The sequence below is a fragment of the Cydia fagiglandana genome, chromosome 10 (genome assembly GCF_963556715.1).
Source record: "Cydia fagiglandana chromosome 10, ilCydFagi1.1, whole genome shotgun sequence".
Lineage (NCBI taxonomy): Eukaryota > Metazoa > Arthropoda > Insecta > Lepidoptera > Tortricidae > Cydia > Cydia fagiglandana.
The window spans coordinates 9,516,992-9,535,578 of record NC_085941.1 but is presented as its reverse complement, the minus strand read 5'-3'; the positions used below and the strand labels follow the sequence as shown (position 1 = coordinate 9,535,578).

The 18,587-nt window shown below is 39.6% G+C and overlaps 1 protein-coding gene across 1 annotated transcript in view; it reads left to right on the top strand.

Moving 5' to 3' along the window:
• Nucleotides 1–18,289, top strand: part of LOC134668154 (monocarboxylate transporter 12) — a 59,984-nt gene extending 41,695 nt beyond the window's left edge. The window contains exons 4-15 of the mRNA XM_063525672.1: nucleotides 3,384–3,631; nucleotides 4,098–4,226; nucleotides 5,440–5,598; nucleotides 7,537–7,691; nucleotides 8,171–8,248; nucleotides 9,048–9,117; nucleotides 10,074–10,290; nucleotides 10,759–10,937; nucleotides 11,668–11,811; nucleotides 12,313–12,391; nucleotides 12,688–12,919; nucleotides 13,808–18,289. Coding sequence (XP_063381742.1) covers nucleotides 3,384–3,631; nucleotides 4,098–4,226; nucleotides 5,440–5,598; nucleotides 7,537–7,691; nucleotides 8,171–8,248; nucleotides 9,048–9,117; nucleotides 10,074–10,290; nucleotides 10,759–10,937; nucleotides 11,668–11,811; nucleotides 12,313–12,391; nucleotides 12,688–12,919; nucleotides 13,808–14,000 — 1,883 coding nt within the window. The 3' untranslated portion in view covers nucleotides 14,001–18,289. The remainder of the gene's footprint in view (nucleotides 1–3,383; nucleotides 3,632–4,097; nucleotides 4,227–5,439; nucleotides 5,599–7,536; nucleotides 7,692–8,170; nucleotides 8,249–9,047; nucleotides 9,118–10,073; nucleotides 10,291–10,758; nucleotides 10,938–11,667; nucleotides 11,812–12,312; nucleotides 12,392–12,687; nucleotides 12,920–13,807) is intronic.
• Nucleotides 18,290–18,587: the final 298 nt, after the last annotated feature.

Genomic DNA, 18,587 nt, shown 5'->3' with positions numbered 1-18,587 from the left:
GACGGTTTTAGTTCAGTCTCGTGTCAATGCTGTAAACACAGCGTTCCCGATGACATGACATGTGCGACGAATTGACCTAATTCTTCGCGTCGTGCAATTAAGACGCCATTGTGATTCAAGCATGCGTGTCATGAACATTTCGTCTTTGTCGCTAATTCATGTCTTTAGGCACAGTCTGATACTGATTACTGAACATCTTCCTGTTGAGATACAATATTGATACAACGTTTTTGCAACTCTCACGAGCCGGATTCGTTAGAGCCACATCAAGGCAGCGCGAACGTCAAACAGAATCCCTTGTAAACTCGAAAACTAGATTCATTAGCACTGTTTAGCGTCAGTCGTCGAATCCCAGTTGGCAGCCAAACGTGAGATCATCGAATTTCAATGTCGGCTCCATACGTAAACGTTTCGCCACGGTTATGAGCTCGAAGCATTGGACTATTTTTGTTTTATCGCTTTGTAAATCGCATTGATTGTCACATATTCAAGTATTAAATGAATTTGACATTAAATAGCAAGCATTAAGCTTTATTAACTTGTCAGTCTTTCAGTTTTTGTCAGTCAGACACGAAGATTTGCCTATAGGTACCTACTCCTATAAGTAGCATCGCATAATGTCGTTTTTGTTTCCTAAAGTTAAGGATATTGGTTAACCTTACTTTAATAATCAATTTTGACAATCACTCCGTTATCACGTTATCGACATGTCAACATTCATTAAACTGCGAAACATTTATCAGAGGACTTAAAAACTCTGCATTTGAACGATGAAACATTTATATGGTTTCAATCCCTCACTAAATATCCCTCGTCTGAACTTTGCATTTTCTTTTCCATTGAGAAGAAGGGGTTCAAAGTTGAGTGACATGTTAATGATATTCCGGATTTGTCTCAAAAAGGGCTATTGTATTGTGCTCGCAGTGTTTGTGCATTAATGCTGTTAAATTTAGCCGAAATTGCAATTAGTCACGCCGTGCCACGAGTTCGTGACCTTCGAATTCACTAATGCTAACGGAAATAGATAGCATAGACTAATCGAGTGATAAAAAATATAGTACTATACATTTCCTAGTGATTTATTGAAATACCTACGAATTTACTCATGGTTGATAAAAATACGCTAACAGTTTACAAACATGCTACCATTTGTTTGACTGTCTTTTATCTGATTTATTCGTATTTTATCCTTCTCACAAAGCATTTATATTTCATCCACATAACTCGATCGGCTCAGGAAACAAAGAACCTTTAGCTCGTGCGCGTCTTTTGTACTTTTTATCGAAAGCTATAAATCATTTTAACTGCATGTCAATCACAATTATTAACACCTATGATACAGTTATGTATATACTAATTAGTGATCAATTTGTGTGATATATAGTTCGCTCAATATGACGCACCGACCGTCGACCCCGGTTCGCAACAGCCCATCTGCTCCTTTGTCCGGTTTCAATACCGATTTGTGGGCCGACAGCCTGACTCACCCGCTATCATATTCCACTATTCCATATTTCTATACAAACAAAATTAAGGTAAATTCAATGTAATTATAACATCATGACGAAAGTATTTGGAGTAGCGCCTGGGTGAGGTAATTTGCGGTATTGAAATATTATTAAAATGTAACCGCAAGCTTCTTTTCATTGACCTCTCATCGCAAGGTACCTATGTTGATAAATAGGTACAGTCAAGTGTAAAAATATGTGTGCACTCATCATACTCAAAAATATGTCCCATAGCTCCTATGTCAGCGAATTAAGAACTATGGGACATATTTTTGAGTAAGTTTTATACACCCATATTTTTACACTTAACTGTATATGGATGGTGTTTAGCAAAAATGAGTCATCCCACATCCATTTTACAGTAAAATTTAAGCGTCAACTTTAAGCGTAAATTTTTAGAGTTCACATCTTATTGAAAAATTAATGTGGGTTGACACATTATTGCTTAATAGCATCCATATGTATCGGCCGCCGATATCATAATACCTATGAATGCTATGATAATTAGGCTAGATCATGCCTGTGTCTTCTTCTGCGTAGAATAATATCTATCTCTCTCCATCTCTCTCATATCTACCTTCCACTCATTTTCACTCTTCCTCCTTTCTACTTCTTTTAAGGTCAGCCAAAACCTGTGTTTACACATACATATAAAGTAGGTATCCGTTTTAAATTTCATCCCGATTCGTTTTATCGTTTTGCGTGAAAGAGTAATAACCATTCTCACAAACTGTCACTTACCTAGATAACTATATTATACCTACTAGTGATGTAATCATAGTCGACGCTTATCATGAATAGTGACACAAAACAAAATGAAATGCCATTCGACTTTAAATCTTACCAGTAAAAGATAGAATATTAAATGCAATAACATTTCATTTTTAGTTATACCACTGTTCATGATAAGCAACGCTTATATAGCTAGCTACGTAGCTAACCTATGATTACAATTGCATATTGCTATAATTTGTCCTAATGTTAAAGAATGAAGCAAAACCTCATGAATCTCGTGTTATTATCACTGTGGCAAAGTCAAATGTGACCCAGAATAAAATTGTAATTAGTCGACTGTACCTAAAGTACCTACTTGCTTTAAATAACACTAATAACGAAACTATTTTTATAGTGACTGGATGATGTGCTTAACGGTGCCTATTAATATAGGTACTACCGCTTTACCGACCCGCAAAAGAGGCTGTTTCGATTAGACTCATATGTTTGTATGTCAAAACATGATGATATTACCCCTTTGATGTATATGAATGGCGTCATTAATATGATATAATTGTCAAAACTGAATTATATTATAATATTATTGAAGTACGTTTCGAGACTCTTGATATCTTAAATCATGGGGCTGATTACTTGTTAACACATCAAAGCGGGCTAATGAGCTGCTCTTCGGGTAATGCTGAAATTGCTGAATGCTAGTAAATTGGCCAAAGTCGTCTTATTGGGCGATGAGCCAAATTGCTCGCTATGATTGTCGGCAACCACGTTTTCATCTTTGGTTCCTGGTACCTGTTTCTATTTAGTTTGTTAACCGATACAATTTAAGTACTAGGCTACTTTTGCAACTGGGTTTAATTCCGAAGATCAAAAGCCTAACTAAACTGACTGTGTACGCAATTATAGGTTCAAAGCTTCAGTAGGTACAATCCTTCCCGTTGCAATCTCATTCGCTGCTTGGGAGTCCAGTAGTGGGCCCCTTAATAGTCTATTACACGCAAAATCTTACAATACCCCTTGTTTATACATATTTGCATAGCAAAATGCCTAGGTAAAGCTCGGATACATACAATATCACAGAAAAAATATACTGCCTCGTATTTGTCTGCATTTTATAAAGGTTCCCATTAATTCCTCTTTCAGGCATAGGCTTCGGTATGATCTACCTCCCATCAGTAGTGGCCGTGGGCTACTACTTCGAGGCGCGGCGTTCCCTCGCCACCGGAATCGCCGTGTGCGGTTCCGGCGTGGGCACGTTCAGCTTCGCGCCGCTCGCCGCCATCTTGCTCAACGAGTTCGGCTCGTGGCAGAACGCTAATCTGCTGCTGGCTGGACTTATTCTAAACTGCGCGGTGTTCGGAGCGCTCATGAGGCCACTCGTCTATCCTAAGGTGGGTTCATTGGGACAATGTTGTCATTCACCTTCGCGCCGCTCGCCGCCCTCTTGCTCAACGAGTTCGGCTCGTGGCAGAACGCTAATCTGCTGCTGGCTGGATTGATTCTGAACTGCGCGGTGTTTGGAGCGCTCATGAGGCCGCTCGTCTATCCTAAGGTAAGTAAGTAGTGACAAGAACTGTTGAACATTGTTGGCTGGCGTAAATCCTCAAGCGCTTGATGCACCCATGAGGCCCAGGCTCTTGTAATCGAGATCGATGTGCGTTTATGAGGCCTCCTTGGATAGTGTTTAGGTATCTGAAGGCCAGTTGTTCTTATTACCTCCAATACCGGAGTTCGGTTTTAACGTCAACGTTACTTACTCACGGCCAAAAAATTTAGCTGTGGCTGCAGTGTTCCACTAAGTAACACTGCAGCCACAGCTAAATTAATATAAAATAAAACCCATTTCTCACATTTCAGTCATCCGGAGAGAAGCCCCTCCTACAACGCATGGCGGAAGAGAAGCGGCTCCAAATGGAGCGTGGCTCGATCGGCGGCTCATACTTCGTGGTTCAACTGCCCGACGGTACTATGGAGAAGAGGCTGAAGGTAATGTCGACCTCCAACTCACTAACCGGTCGCTTTGGGCAGCATGGTAAGGGTCAAGTGGCGTCTGACCGTCACAGCTTATACATTTGTATAATTTACTGGAGTCATGATCATTTATGTTAACACTTCTGATACTAAGAGGATATATCAATTATATCATACGTTCGTAGAAAGAAACACGCTCGTTGTGGAAAACAAATACTGTTAATTTTTTTCAAAGAGATTGCTGTATTGTCAGCTTAAGGAACAAACGCAAGTTTCTCTCCGTCAACTCCTTTACACATAGTAAGGAGTTTTGGCAACAACAGTTTAACTTTTTGTACAGATACAAACTTTGCATGGTCGACATGTCCATGTCCATGGTAAAAATACATTATTATAAACAACTCTTATTCAACAACGAAATATGTCCATGAAACCACCAAGTCATAAAAAATGTATAAGGTTTATTTTCATTTTATTGTATTAGCTTGATGGACCATTTTATTGTACTTAAGGGATTTGTTTTGTATTTACGCTTACGCAATTATCAAGAGCAATTGACACGATATGTCCATGAAGTCACCAAGCCAATAAAAGATGTTTTTTTTTTACATTATATCAGCTCTATGGACAATTTATATTATACTCGTACGTAGATACCTAGGTAATAATTATGAATAATTTCTACATTTAGCGCATTAGGCAATCATCAGAAGCAACGCTACAAACAATTGAAATTGTACATCAAAACCGTGTTACGAATTTGTGACTCATTATCGTACCTACTATCCACACATGTTAACACGATTCATACTGGTGTAAACAATAATCGTTACGGGTCATCTAAGTACAATATATTCTATGTTACCAATTATATTCAATATATTGTATGTTATCATCGGGATATTGTTATATTGGTTTAATGTATCAAATCATTACCGGTATTATAAGCATGGCCGGTCTTGTAAATATTCCATGATTGGTCTCCATTTAAACCTAGCATCCCCATTATGTGTACACCTCATACATGCACGTTGACCAAAATAAATAGTGCAGATAACCGTTTTAAAATTTCAAACGGATCTGTTCTATTTACTGTCATTGGTTCCCATTCCATCGGGCGACACATCGGTGCCACAGCTATAAAGCTAACTCGCGTATTCCTACACCGTGCATATATAAAGAGGTTGTATGTCGCCAGGCCACGGACAAGTCAGGGCAATCTTTGCAGGCCCCGCTGAACGTGGACCCCGGCGTGCACTCGTCGCTCAACCTGGAGGCGCTGGCGCGCGTGCCCACGGTGCCCAACATGCCAGGCGTGCCCACCGTGCCCACGCTGCCCACCATCACGGAGGCGAGGGTTGTGGATGACAATGGAGATAGGAAGAAGGTAATTTTACGATGAGATTGTTTGTAAAAAGGGTCAGAATCCTAACAGTTTTTGTTGATTTGAATTTGAGCCTATAGTAAAAAATTCTGCGATTATCCAACTTGAGTGGTAGGAGGTATTGTGTAGATTCTTTTTATATTGCTATGGTTTGGAAAAATTGTTACTATATAAAATTTCTGTAACTACTGCAACATGTATACAATTTTATTACTTATCCTAGGAACACAAAGAACTACATTCAAGAGCAACAAAAAAGTGTACCTTTTGTTATATATGTTAACTACCTACAAAATTTCGATTGTCCGTCATCATCATCTCAGCCTATATACGTCCCACTGCTGGGCACAGGCCTCCTCTCGAGCGCGAGAGGGCTTGGGCTATAGTCCCCACGCTAGCCCAATGCGGATTGGGGACTTCACATACACCTTTGAATTTCTTCGCAGATTGTCCGTAACTTACCCAAAAATTTTGCAATCGTGCAAGTTTTTCGTCCCATAAATTAGAAAGTGAAATAATTTTGATGATAACAATCTTTTAGTTATTATGTTATTTATTAGGTATCGAAATCTGTCGTATTTGGCTTTCGCCACGGCAGCGTTCGAAGAACGAGGGCACATGAGGTATACAAGTGTGAACGGCATACGTCAAACAAAATTGGCAGCATGCTCCAAATCTCTTCATTCTCTATATCTTCATAGCTCAATTTGGTTTGGTATCTTCTCTTACATTATCAGGCCATTTCGAATGTACAGTCAAGTGTAAAAATATGGATGTATTCAAATTACTCAAAAATATGTCCCATAGTTCTTTTTTGGCTGACATAAGAGCTATGGGATATCTTTTTGAGTATAAGCCCCGTGCATGAACTATAGGGGGCAGCATAGGAGCCGTCAGATTTTTGGCGCGAGGCGTATATGTGTCGTTTATGCTTCCGATGTAGCCCACAAGATAAGATGGCAGAACTGCATAAGGAAACGTACCGACGAGAACGGTAGATGGTAGCACTTGCCTTGGCAATGTACATGTGCACATATGTTTCCGACTCAGGCCACAAGATGGCAGATGTGTGCACTCATATTTTTACACTTACACAGACAGTTATTTAGTTATCGTGTGTCTCGCCCACGCCAATACATTTATTTATTTTATTTATTTATTAAAAACTTACACATAAGTTAACAGTATGTATGGACAAGTAAGTACGAACGAAATGCACGATAGCTAAATGACATCAGTTATGTCATTCTGATAGTATACGTCCGAATGGCCTGTTTGTTTCATAAAGAATACATGCTTATGTTAATTCAAATGGTCCCTTTTTTTTCTTGCATATAGAAAGTGACATGCAAAAACAAATTAAAATATAATTCTGTCACCTAACATAGGTTTGTCATAAATATATTTATAACACATAACTTTCTTCATATCTTTTGGCGTGTATTTAGTTAGTGAATGAAAAACATTTGTTTCAATGATACACAATTCATACTTCATGAGTCAGATATTGTGTACAAAATACCTAATACACTTCCATACATAAGTTTTGTATTTTATGCACGTAATGATAAAATCCCTATCCGTGTGAATTCTTGGTGCTAGAAAAACTGTAACAAATAAAACAGATAATATGAACTGTCAAATTATTAATAGGTATTTACTCGTTTGACTTTTTCTATAGGTATAGCCGCGATAGAAAGAAAGAGACAAAATATTTTATTTACCACCATTTTTGACAATAATAAAACGAAACAGTTACCTACACAGTTTTCTATTCTTATTCTGGATAAAAGACGTTGAAATTTTAAGATCACAATCTAATAAAGTTCAAAACATCCGAAACACTTTTCGATTCCAAAAAAAAAAAAATGAAGAACACTGCCGTCGAACTTGTCGTAGACTTTTGTTTTTTCAGATTGTCACACTTCGTTATATTTCTAGGGGGAAAATGGCGTCACCAACGGCGGCAACCAGATGTCCCGCAACGTGTCGTCGCCGGCCTTCAGCGCGCAGGCGCCCGGGTTGCCCAAGAACGGCTCCGTGCCGTTCTTCGACCGCCAACGCAAGCAGAGCACCGGCGATAGGTCAGGCGATAGGTAGCGTAGACGACTTTTATACAGGTGGTGGACAAGGAATGTTATGGTGACGTGTCATGGGATCTTGTTTACTTATAATGCTTGATCATATTGCGGTAAGGTATTGTTCCCCGCGTACAGAGCGCAGGCACCGGGGTTGCCTTAGAACGGCTCCGTGCCGTTCTTTGACCGCCAACGCAAGCAGAGCACCGGCGATAGGTCAGGCGATAGGTAGCGTAGACATTTATACAGGTGGTGGAACGGAGCTTGAGATGATGTGGTGTTGGGATGTTGCTGTTGAAAGTACCTATGGCAGCAAACATGTATCCTGCAACATAATGTCGAATATGTTCAATGCCTATAGTCACGGGCAATAGGACTTTTAGGTACCTACATGAGGTACCTTGGAAAGTTTACGTGATGTCACGGGATTTTGTTCATCTAAAATGCTTAATCATATGGCGACAACCAGATCGCAATGTATTGTTGCACGTGTTTAGCGCCCCTAGTACACGGGTTGCCAAGAACGGTTCCGTGCCGTTCTTCAAGTGCCGACGCAAGCAGAGCACCGGCGATAGGTCAGGGGATAGGTAGCGTAGAGTCTACGCTACCGTACCTACGCCGTAGACGACTATTATTTAGGTGGTGGACAAGGAATGTTATGGTGACGTCATGGGATCTTGTTTACATATAATGCTTGATCATATTGCGGCAAGGTATTGTTCCCCGCGTTCAAAGCGCAGGCAGGCGTGGCTCACTCCGCGATTTCGTCGCTTTGCATCAGGTAGCTACAAGTACATCCGTCCCACACCAATTTTGGTGGCTAGCCATAAGCCGCGCGTGGCGCTGTGGCCACCTAGCGGTCATATCTGTCGTAACGGTAACAGACGCGTTTTGTTAGAAAGTGAATCTTCTGTACCTAGTGTATCTTCTTATTCTTCTATTATTTATTATATGGCGCAGGCACCGAGGTTGGGTTGTCTAAGAACGGCTCCGTTCCGCTCTTAGAATGCCAGCGCCAGCAGAACACCGGCGATAGGTCAGGTCAGGCGACAGCAACCAGGCATCTTTGAACGTGCCGTCGACTTTGTTCAGCGTATTATATTCTAAAGCTCACTGATGTGTTTTTGCAAGGAAAATGTCGCATGTTGTGTAGCTGTTGCTTTTGTGAGTGTTAGTAATTTTAAGTATACTCAGACCGAGGTAAGCCTGCAACGATTTTTATAGCGCACGCTGTGCAAGTGTTACTTTAAACGTCAAACTCCTATGAAATTATGACGTATAAATAACACTTGCACAGCGTGTGCTATCAAAATCGTTGCAGACTTACGTCGGTCTAACCCTAAGTAGATAACTAATTTCGCTTTCTTGTTTCAGATTCAAACCGTCCTTAGCTGCTATTAAAGCCACGTCCAAAACTTCCATGAATAGTCAATACAGAATCGATGTAAGTGCAATCTATTCCCATTATCCTGTATATGAAATAGAATAATTCGTCGTCCAAAGGAGCATTCGCTTCATTTAATATTTTTATTTCTTGAAGTACCTAGTTCTTGAAGTAGTTGAAGTAGTTATTGGACTTAGAATTTTGAATGAATATTGTAATTATTTGTAAAACGGATTTTATGTCATCGATAGAAACTAAGAACTCCGGTATTTTTTAAGAGACTTATTTTGAATCGTGAATCAAGTTATATGGCTAAGAGTCTTTTTGAAACCAGATAATGAATCGACTCCTACAACAAAGGCAAGGTCAATTAATATTGATGGTTATTATAACTAGAGTAATAAATAAATTTGAAAACTTGAAACATGTTGCAAATTTTTCTTAGGAATGTACTTATTAAATATAACAGAAGATCCAAGTCTAACAACTTTTTAAGAATAAAAGTTTCGACTTAATCTTAAGATAAAGGCTCCAAAGTCTTTGACTCTTCCAGCTTCACAAACTTCCCTAGGCGCCTATCAATTATAATGTAGGTAACACAATAGATGTGTAACACAATTTAAACTTCCTTCGGTTTAGAGGCCGCACGATACCAGAGATTACTTATACCTAATTACATCTTATCGTTCAATCATAAAGGTTAACAAAGACAGGTGGTCTTCGTGTTTGAAAAACGAAGTGCAAAAATACTCGTATTTATTTTGAATTGTATATTTCAGAATACGGCCTATGCCCGTGCTTATTCTTATTCTTAGTGTAAGGCCTGAGTGGACGCTCGGAGCGGAGTGTTCGGCGGGGCGTGCAGCATGGCGTCGAACTCACAAGTGATTTGAGCAGCGTGCACTAAGGCCGCTCCTATACGTTTGCATTTGTTTAACATGCACGCTGCACGCCCCGCCCCGCTGCACGCCCAACTCGAGCGTGCACTCAGGCCTTACACTTATAATACGTTCCAGGGCGACACGGAGAGCGTGATGTACAACTCCAAGCTGTCGGTGGCGGCGCGCGAGCCATCGCGCATGGTGCGGCCCATGTCGCGCAAGGACATCTTCTACTCCGGCTCCGTGCTCAACCTGCCGCAGTACCAGAGCCAGAAGAGCCTGCAGGCCTACCGCAACTCCGTGCTCAGCCTACCGCAGAGCCGGCAGGCTGGGGACGCGGAGGCTCAAGAACGTCAGTTCACTATTTGCTTTAGCTCTATTTTCGAATCGATAAGAAAGAAAACCAGACCCTACTAAAAACGCATTTAACTGATTTGCAAGACCGAAGTGATCCCATAAGTGTTCCGTGTACAAAGTTTTGCACGGAACACTAAAAAACGAAAATTTAAATTTCTTTATCTGCCTCTTTATCTCTCGAATATGCAAGATTATATTTCTACCAAATAGAACATGTTTCCATCTGTGATGTAATTCTTGGATCTAAAGTAAAATAAACAAAGTACAATAAAAAAGAATATTTAATGATATTTCGTGCATAAAAGAGAAACTCATTCACACCAGCCGGGGGTTCAATCACAACGACCGTCGGTTTTGAGCTGATTACTCAATGCCTACTGATATTCTCTACCACTCAATCGTAGAGCTAAACAAAGACAGGTTAATAAAGATAAAATGAGAAAAAATACATTTTGTATTTCAGAATACGACCTATGCCCGTGCTTATCGCTGCCCCAATCCTTCAAGTCCGCCCTGGGGTCCATGCTGGACATGAGCCTGCTGCGCGACCCCGCCTTCATGCTCATCGGAGTATCCAACATCTTTGGCATGGCGGGCCTGTACGTGCCCTTCGTGTACATCGTGGACGCCGCTATGATGAATGTACGTAATACCAACCCTTCAAGTCCTCCCTCTGCCCATGATGACTTTTTCTTAACACTTACCTAGACGTAATTGAACAGAGAAGTACTATTATTTATTCTGTGACAGAGTACAGAAAGTAGAAGACATATACGACTATGCGTAAAGCAATTGTGAGTCAGGTGCAATTTGTTCGTGGTCTTCATGCAGGTGCTAAAGTGGATTGTGTAGTTTCATCACTTGGCACTACTTTTCCCCCAAATAAAACGCCTGGCATTGTTATATTTGAATTAAATACATAATTAGCTATTTTATCACACCAACTTAGAGCTCACCTTCAATTGATTTTACAACCCCTTTGTTGTCTATTCACTCTCACCGCTGAACAGCTGCCAGGCGCCCGGATTAATAAATAATGATAGTATGGCACACTAACCAGAGGGATTTCGTTGCTCTATGAATCGCATACCTATTTCCGTAGCTAGCTGCCACCAGACCATCTGCTTTGCTCCAAACTAGAATGCCATATTACATGGTAGTATGAACATATCTGTAATAAACTAAGCAATGTCTAACTGTATTAACTTTATTCAATAAAATTGTTTAAATTTCTAGCCTAGCCAGCCATACTTAAAATCAAATACATTATTTTATTATGCAGATATGTAAACATATTCTTATACCTTTCGTCAATTTGAATAAATATGTTTCTTCAGACTTGTGACTAATATTGTGTATTTGTATATTTCAGGGTGTAGAATCATCGCAAGCTTCTTTCCTTCTATCCATCATCGGCATCACGAACACAATCGGCCGTATCGCTTGCGGCTGGGTCGCTGACTTCCCCTGGATGGACTCGCTATTGCTCAACAATGTCTGCCTTGTCATTGCCACGGTAAATACGACTTTATGTAAAGATTACTAGGTTCATATCGGCATCACACAATCGGCCGTATCGCTTGCGGCGGGGTCGCTGACTTCCCCTGGATGGACTCGTTATTGCTCAACAATGTCTGCCTTGTCATTGCCACGGTAAATACAACTTTATGTAAATATTACTAGGTTCATATCGGCATCACACAATCGGCCGTATCGCTTGCGGCTGGGTCGCTGACTTCCCCGGGATGGACTCGCTATTGCTCAACAATGTCTGCCTTGTCATTGCCACGGTAAATACGACTTTATGTAAAGGTTACTAGGTTCATATCGGCATCACACAATCGGCCGTATCGCTTGCGGCTGGGTCGCTGACTTCCCCTGGATGGACTCGCTATTGCTCAACAATGTCTGCCTTGTCATTGCCACGGTAAATACGACTTTATTGTAAATATTCCTAGGTTCATAACGTCATTGATGACACAATCAAATAATTTAAAAATGTTTTTGCTATTTTCAGATATCTGTTGCCGCGACGCCATTCTGCGCATCTTATGGTTCTTATGTCGCAGTGGCCATATTCTTTGGGATCGCTATCTGTAAGTAATATTAACATAAAAACTCGAAAACTTAAAATAGTTCATAGACACTATTCTATTAGTTATAGCCTTCTTCTTCGGTTTTATTCATGCGTGAAGCTGCGTAGAGGTATTTGAGAGATATATCGCAAATATTCGGAACACTTATTCATTACATTACAAAAAAAACGATATAAAGAAAGTACTCGTTTGTCGATTTGGTAGATCTGCAGTTCTGTTCGGGGGCGTTCAAAATGTTCGTTAACGATTTGGACTAATATCGCCAAGCAAACTGACTGATATGTTTAATTTTCCAGCGGGCTACATCTCCCTGACGTCCATCATCCTGGTGGACCTGCTGGGGCTGGACAAGCTGACGAACGCGTTCGGGCTGCTCATCCTGTTCCGTGGAGCGGCCGCCATCGTGGGCTCGCCGCTCGCCGGCGCCGTGTATGACGCCACGAGGAATTATGACGCGTCGTTTTACATGGCGGCCGCGTTCTTCCTCGCTGCTACGCTCACCTCCTTCGCTGCTCCTTTGTTCAGAAGGTAAATATAGTAAAATTTTTCGGTAAAAATCAGTCGGTCACTTTCTACGGGAGAGTCCGGTCTCCTCATTCTGTTTTGTGGCACGGCAGCTATCGGGGGCTCGCCTCTATAGCATTTCCTTCGCTGCTCCTTTGTTTAGAAGGTAGGTACAGTAAATTGTCTCGGTTTAAATCAATCGCTCACTTTCTACATAAATAGTACCGTAGTTAAATAGAGTTCTGCTCATTTTCTACCGTGGAGCGGCCGCCATTGTGGGCTCGCCGCTCGCCGGCGCCGTGTATGACGCCACGAGGAATTATGACGCGTCGTTTTACATGGCGGCCGCGTTCTTCCTCGCTGCCACGCTCACCTCCTTCGCTGCTCCTTTGTTCAGAACTTCTTCTGAATCAGAAGGTAAGTCAGCATAAAAATAATATATCTTTGTTGCGATTGAAATAACTATCCATTTATTTGTACTGTATAGTAACTTTTTTCTTTATTTATTTTTTTACTTATAATATTTGTTTCTATCTCTTAAGTCTAGATAGATTCGAGCCTTTATTAACTTCTTAAAAATATATGAGCATTGTGTAACTTAGAGAGCGAAGTAATTTTGAAAATTGCAAATATCTACAGCAACAATATTAACCTGCCTCGGCGAGCGTCGCAGTAGCTAAGTGTTACCAGAGTCTGGAGGATTTAGTAGATATTAAGGCCCCTGTACACAATGGACCAGCGCCGACCCCTCCAAGGGACGCATCTATGCGTTTGAGGGAGCAAGTGATATTGGTATCACATTCTACCGCATGGCTGCGTCCCTTGGAGTGGCCGGCGCTGGTTGTGTACAGGGGCCTTTAGACGTTCTCGGGTGGCAAATAGAGAGGTCTCACTTTTGAACACGTTTCTCAGGAAACCCGACGAGGTGCAGCAGCCGGTGGACGTGCTGACGCCCATCGACGAGGACCTGGAGGAGGCGGACGAGGACCCCGACGACACGCCCATCACCATGGGCATGCGCGCGCCCGCCATCACGCGCACCGCCGCCTCGCCCACCGACTGCCCGACCATCGCCGAGCTCAGCCAAAGGGAAAGTGTGCTCTAAGGACTTGATGTTAAGGTCGGATTCGCTTCGAACGTTCGAGAAGCCGGGGGAGTAAACGTGTCTTGTTTATGTGTAGCTCCGGGTGTGCGAAGTTGCGGAAAGTTTCCAAAAAAACTATAAAAGAAAAGAAAATTGTTTAAAATGAAAAATTTCATTATTGAATATAGAAGTTTCCGAAATTATGTAATTTTGGAAACTCTCCGACGGCACATCGGTATACGTAGCGGTACGTGAAATCGCGGTATATTTTTTAAAGATAAATGTGATAAGTTTGGTATTCACGCGTCGCGATAAAGTATAAACTAGCGAATTGGTGCGCGCGAACGTGAATACTGTAGGTACTTATAGTTTTCTTTGACGCTACAGAAGTTGCACACACTTCACTCGTAAATATGGTCATACCAGTGTATGACTTCATGAGTACATTGTACAAAGATTAGTAGGAATGCGCTGCCGGTAACTTGGCTCATTAATCAGATTGATCAGAAATGATCAACTTCACGAGAGAAAACTGCACATATAAGAAGAGAAATAAAACTGCTATGGATGCTCAATGTGGCATAGTTACTAGGCTCCATATAAAGGCTGTTATGAAACTTGTACAAATATTTTGATAAGGACCTTAGCGACTTTGCCATAAGAAGCATTATTAAATGGCAGTTTTATAAAACCTTACCTTTCACACTAGGTATAGGTATAAGTATAGTTATAATAATATAAAGCGTTGTTGGCATTAAGCAAAAAGTACGTTTAATCTTAATGATACCTATATGTTGAAAATAACATTTAACAATTGCTTTAGAGTAAAACCTACCGTATGTCTTTTCCTGAGGGTTCATTTTCTAATTACCGAATACATATGAGTTTTACATATGTGCAAATACATCGCTGTGTCATTACTCATTAAACTAACCTAAGTTTTAATTAAATGTGTACAGATTGTATTGATGTATGGATCAGACAAAACCCGTAGTTCAGTTTGTTTAATTTTAAAGTAATTCTTTGCTATGTATCTTCGGTATTTATATTAATAACAAAAATACGATCTCATAGCCCGAAGATACTAGCAAAGACCACTGACAATTATGACCCGATATTTTTACCGCAAGTCGTTTTTCTTTTTTACCATAGTGTTTTAACGACAAATACACCAATATCGATAAATACCGTTTTGCAAGCCCATTAGGAAAGCGTGGGGATATTTGGAATTAATAGAACTATAAGTATACCGTATAAAACATTTGTTCCATCTATAGAAATAGTGAGAATACAGTCAGTATAGTGAGCTGTACAGTCAGCAGCAGAAGTTGCTAAGCGGGAGAATTGTTCAAAATGTTCTTGACGCAACTTTATTGTTAAGACTATAAGAGCTTGACACAGGTAATTATGAACACCTCGCCCGCTTAGCAACTTCTGCTGCTGACTGTACATTTATAATCCTTTTAGTCTCAACTAACCCCACGGCTTCCGTAAAGACTCATGAGACGGTTAAAGAGATTCTAAATAAATATAATATGTTAAAAACGATATTCAACTATTTAATAAGAATGGTACGATAGTGGAATTGACTGCAAGCAATAATTTTACACAGATTCGTTGCACTTTTGTCTAGGAAACTAATTCTGACGTGCCATATGTAACGTGCGTTGTGGTGTTAGCGGCGACACCGATCGAACTACCACTCAATACTCAAAGGGAAATGCGTAAGAAGAAACAGGGGGTTGACAACACGACCTAAGAGGAAAATGTATGTACTTATAACAATAATATAATTTGGAAAGTGCGATGGTGGTCGATACGAAGTCTAAAATGTCATTAGCAATAATATTTGTACTTATAAGCTTTAAGTACTTAGATTCAAAACAATATAAAAAGCAAAAAAATATTAGAACCTTTCATCTGACCCCCTTTCAACAATCCATATCTATCGTACTTCCTCTGACAGTTGAAATTTCTAAAAGAGACAATAAATGATTAATTTATCTAAATATGCCTAATTTTATAGAGTTCCGTGTTAGAATTATATTTTCCTATTAATAGTGGAATACACAAAGAATCCAGTATTTTCAAATGCAGTCGTTTTGTAAATATGTAGTACCATTAAATAATGCACTATTGTACATACACAAGTAGGTAGGGTTTGAAACAATCATGGCACTGACTACGTATACTATATCGAACACTTCCTCGCTATCCTCTATTTTTCTATCCTTTAAACGTAGCTTGCAACTATTCCCTTATTGTCATTGACATAAGGTTGAAAATGTCAACCTTACAGTAACTATGGCAAATGAACTGCTGTACGATAGAACTAAGAAGACTATAAGTCGTTTTAATGATACGTGAATAGTTCGGTATATTTGTATTATGTGTTTACTGTAAGATACATTTTGAAACTTGCTATAGCAATGTGTTGAATTTTCGAGCTTGGCTTTTTCCTTATATTTCTTGTGAAGTTTAGATACTGTTTACGTCTCGCTGGTAGCATTCGGGGTCATTTTCGTTGAGATTTTTGTCTCGACGGCGTTAGGTAGGTATAAAATGAATTGTGAACCGCCGTGAAATCTATGTCATCCTATTGATATCCTCATTTTGAAGTAGAGTGTAGACCTGCATCGTTCCACGTGCCATGGCGACGAACGAGACTATGTAAATAAGCGGGTAGTAACTTAGGAGACAGTGAGTAACGCAACGCAGTCAATTTCCGACTCCCGGGACTGGGACTTGCCACTCATGTAGCGGACGCAGAGTACCTATATATTAATATATTTTTGTGTAATTGTGTATAGATATTTTTCTGTCAATAAACTGCATAATTTAGCTGTAAGTTGTACGTATAGGAGCGCGTAAGGGTTTAAGGACGTAGGAAATGGTATTATGTGATAAATATAATACGAATACCGTTTATTTGTTTTGTAACACTTATAATGTTTTATTAATAACGATATTATGCCTATTATGAAACATGTAATATTAAAATTAGGTTTTCATTTGTAAGGTTTATTAAAGTGGGATAATGTTACAAATTGTATAAAAAAATCTTATTAAGGATTATTCTGAAAGTTAGTAATGTTACTGTTGTTATAGCTTTATGTAAAAAACCAAAAGTGTTATTATGTTTTTAAGATTGAAAAAAAGTGTTATGTGAACTATACCGGGGTTAGACAATTAATGCCAATGTGATGAAGTCCAAAACGCATCAAATGTCCGAGGATCATTGGTTTATATTTAGTTAAGACTCAATTTATGTCTATGTATTTTAATATCTAGTTCAATTTTACTTTGCAAAAATGTTATGTATTTAATTCAGTATTGGTTAATAAGTATTGTTTTTTTATCTAAGAAACGCTGTTTACGCATTAATCGGCTAAACAATCGCATAGAAGTTTTAATAAACATATCGGTAAACAAGTCGGCGTACCGAAAGTTGAACCCAACAAAGCCATTACGTTGCAAAATCACCCGTAATTTGGCGTAGTTTTTGCTCGTAAATAATGCTTGGTTCATTTTTATAAGTTAGACTGGCTCATCCATCATTAAGTACATATTTTATCTTAGCTATATGATTTTATAATGCTACGCTGTATGCTGTATGGAATATTTTTTATTTAAGTGTGTTTTATATGCTTGCTTTACAGCCATACCTATTTTCGTACAGTCGAAATCTAAAATGTCAATATCAAAATTGCTCAATGCTAAAAGCGTAACTAAACATTGTTCAACATGTGGTGCTGAGTGTATTCCAAGTCGCTTAGACTCGGATTCAGACAATTTCGGACATATATTTCATGAGCTATACGCGCTGTAGTATAAATTAAAGATTTAGAAAATTATTAATGCATCTGTACGTTTTAAAGCACATAGATCGTGATCACGTCGAACAATATAAAAAAAACCTACTTTAACACTAATTATTTCGAACATCGTACTAAACTAAAATCCATCGTATTTTCACGGAAACTTACGAACGTGTCTTGCTATTTCAGTCAGTCTCGGTACAAAAGAGTACATTGACTGAACTAGCATGACGAATACGAACGTTGACGATACGAATCTAACAATTATGCACTACATCTGTAAAAGAGTTCTACTCGACAAGGTTATGTCCAGTGCCACATAAAGAGGAACATGTTAGTTCTCATGTGTAAACAGCTTCACGTCCAAAGTTAGCTAACCGAGTTATATACCTAGCCAACCGCTTCAATGAATGTACAAAACATGCTATTTGTTGACTATATCCACCGAAACTTTTGTATATAACAGACTCATTAAATATAATGATGACTGAATTGTTGTGTTATTGTAAAAAATACCTTCCCATAAAAACGTAGCTACGCTTAGTGGTTTGATGGTTTCCGCTCCACGGTTTGTGGCGTTATTACACTAGCGTTAGTATTAGGTATTCTAGCTAGTTTAGAACCTAATTTGTAAACAAAGCCTTTACACATAACGGTTGGCTGTTGAGAACGGCTACCGTACTGAGTTAACAATCAATATTTTTCCGCGTTTTCGGGGTTTGGTCCCATAGTAAAGCTGCTCGGTATGACCTACACTTAGGTGCAAAACTGTCCCAATAGTAGCATCTTA